This window comes from Diabrotica undecimpunctata, chromosome 3 (genome assembly GCF_040954645.1).
Source record: "Diabrotica undecimpunctata isolate CICGRU chromosome 3, icDiaUnde3, whole genome shotgun sequence".
In the NCBI taxonomy this organism is placed as follows: Eukaryota; Metazoa; Arthropoda; class Insecta; order Coleoptera; family Chrysomelidae; genus Diabrotica; species Diabrotica undecimpunctata.
The window spans coordinates 61,041,333-61,043,111 of NC_092805.1; the positions used below are offsets into that span (position 1 = coordinate 61,041,333).

Here is a 1,779-nt window from a genome sequence, read left to right on the forward strand (position 1 = left end):
GATTTAGCTTTAATAAATCATTGTCACATCAAAAAAGAAAAAAGATTTTATTTTAATAGTAATTATTAAATCTAAATATTGGATTTTCAGAGAACTTTGATAGTAAGTATAAAATACTTAGGTGAGATGAGAGATAAGTTACTAAGGATAGCAAAAAATTTCTGTACAGAAGTCAACAAAGCCCTGATGAGCAACCAACAGAAAAGTAAGAAAATCGAGAAAAAGACTAGTCAACCAAGTATCGGAATTGATGCCTGATATATCAACAGATGAAATAAGAAATGCACTAAAGAAAATGAAAAGAAATAAATCATGGGAAGAAGATAATATCTTTATAGAAGCTGTAAAGATTGGAGGTGACAGACTTTTAGAGAATATAAAAAAATATTTAACTTATGTCTGTACCAAAGTGAAACACCTACAAGATGGCACTTACCATTTTATTACACAAAAAGGGCGATCCAATAGACCTCGAGAATTACCGACCCATAACCCTGTTAAACCACCACTACTTAAGTTATTCACAAAAATAATAACAAATAGACTGGAAACAAAATTAGACTTTTACCATTCTAGGGAACAACCGATCATTGATTCTTGTTTCGTAGAATTTCGGAAATCATTCGATATGATAGAAATTAACAGCATAATGAGAGCGTTGGAGGAAAATCGCATAAATTATCGTTACTCCAAATTGATCACGAATATATACAATAATTCAACCATAACCGTAAGACTATACAAAGATACAAAATGTGTAAAAATCAAAAGAGAAATCAGGCAAGGAGACACGTTATCTCCTAAACTCTTTATGGCAGTTCTGGAATATGCTTTAAAAAAACCTGGAGTGGGAATCCAAAGGAATCAATGTCGATGATGAAATGCTCTCCCACCTACGATTTGCGGACGACCTTGTTCTAATAACACTACTCAAAAGAAGGTAAAAATATCTAAAGAAACTAGAAAAAGAATCTAAAGAAAAAAATATCTTAATAGAAACCTGAAACTTTAAATATAATTATTTAATAATCAGTTACTTCAGAAATAGAATCTAAAAAATTCCTCAAAAGACATTTTGTGAAATAGCATTTTACATACAATAGAATAGAACATTACAACCATTACAACGTTACACAAAAAATTCAATAAATTTTAAAATACAAAATTTCAACATGGATCTGTTTTTTATTTACACATTCATCACAAATAATATTTTATAATTTAAAGCAATTCCATCACCTACTTAATTAAAATTTTGTGTTACGGATATTAAAACTATAACCAACTGTTGATGCTGATTGGAAATAATGGTGGACTGGCCCGTTATGTCGTCTGCGGCACCCCCTGCAACGAGGGAGATCTCTCATCCGTTTCTTCTCAGAGAGGAATTCTAGTTATGTTCCGTACGTGCCTTGCGCACCTTCCACGCTCTTCCAGGGCGACGTTGCCTAATATTGTCACGGATCACTCTTGTTTTTCGCTTTTCTCTTTGTTGCTTGTACTCTAGTAAAATTATGTTACATTTTATTGCTAACAATTAGATTTATTATTAGTTTTATTGAAATCAATTAGTTTTACTTAATATCATAATATATTTAATGGATTACGCCAATTAATGGATCACCCCAATTAACATTTAATGGAATAATAAAATACTTTCTCATTATTATATTTTAATGAAGCAAGTTTGGATAATAAACTTATTAAGGAGGTAAATCAGTTAATATTAGAGACCTGACTAGGGACTTCGTGAGAATGTCCTTTTGACGTTATAGGGTT

At 31.0% G+C, this 1,779-nt stretch overlaps 1 protein-coding gene across 1 annotated transcript; it reads left to right on the forward strand.

Annotated features, from left to right (window-relative positions):
* The first annotated feature begins 250 nt into the window (after window positions 1–250).
* Window positions 251–877, forward strand: LOC140435818 (uncharacterized). The gene has a single exon (XM_072524535.1). It carries the CDS (start codon window positions 251–253, stop codon window positions 875–877), a length of 627 nt encoding a protein of 208 aa, XP_072380636.1.
* The last annotated feature ends 902 nt before the right edge of the window (window positions 878–1,779 follow it).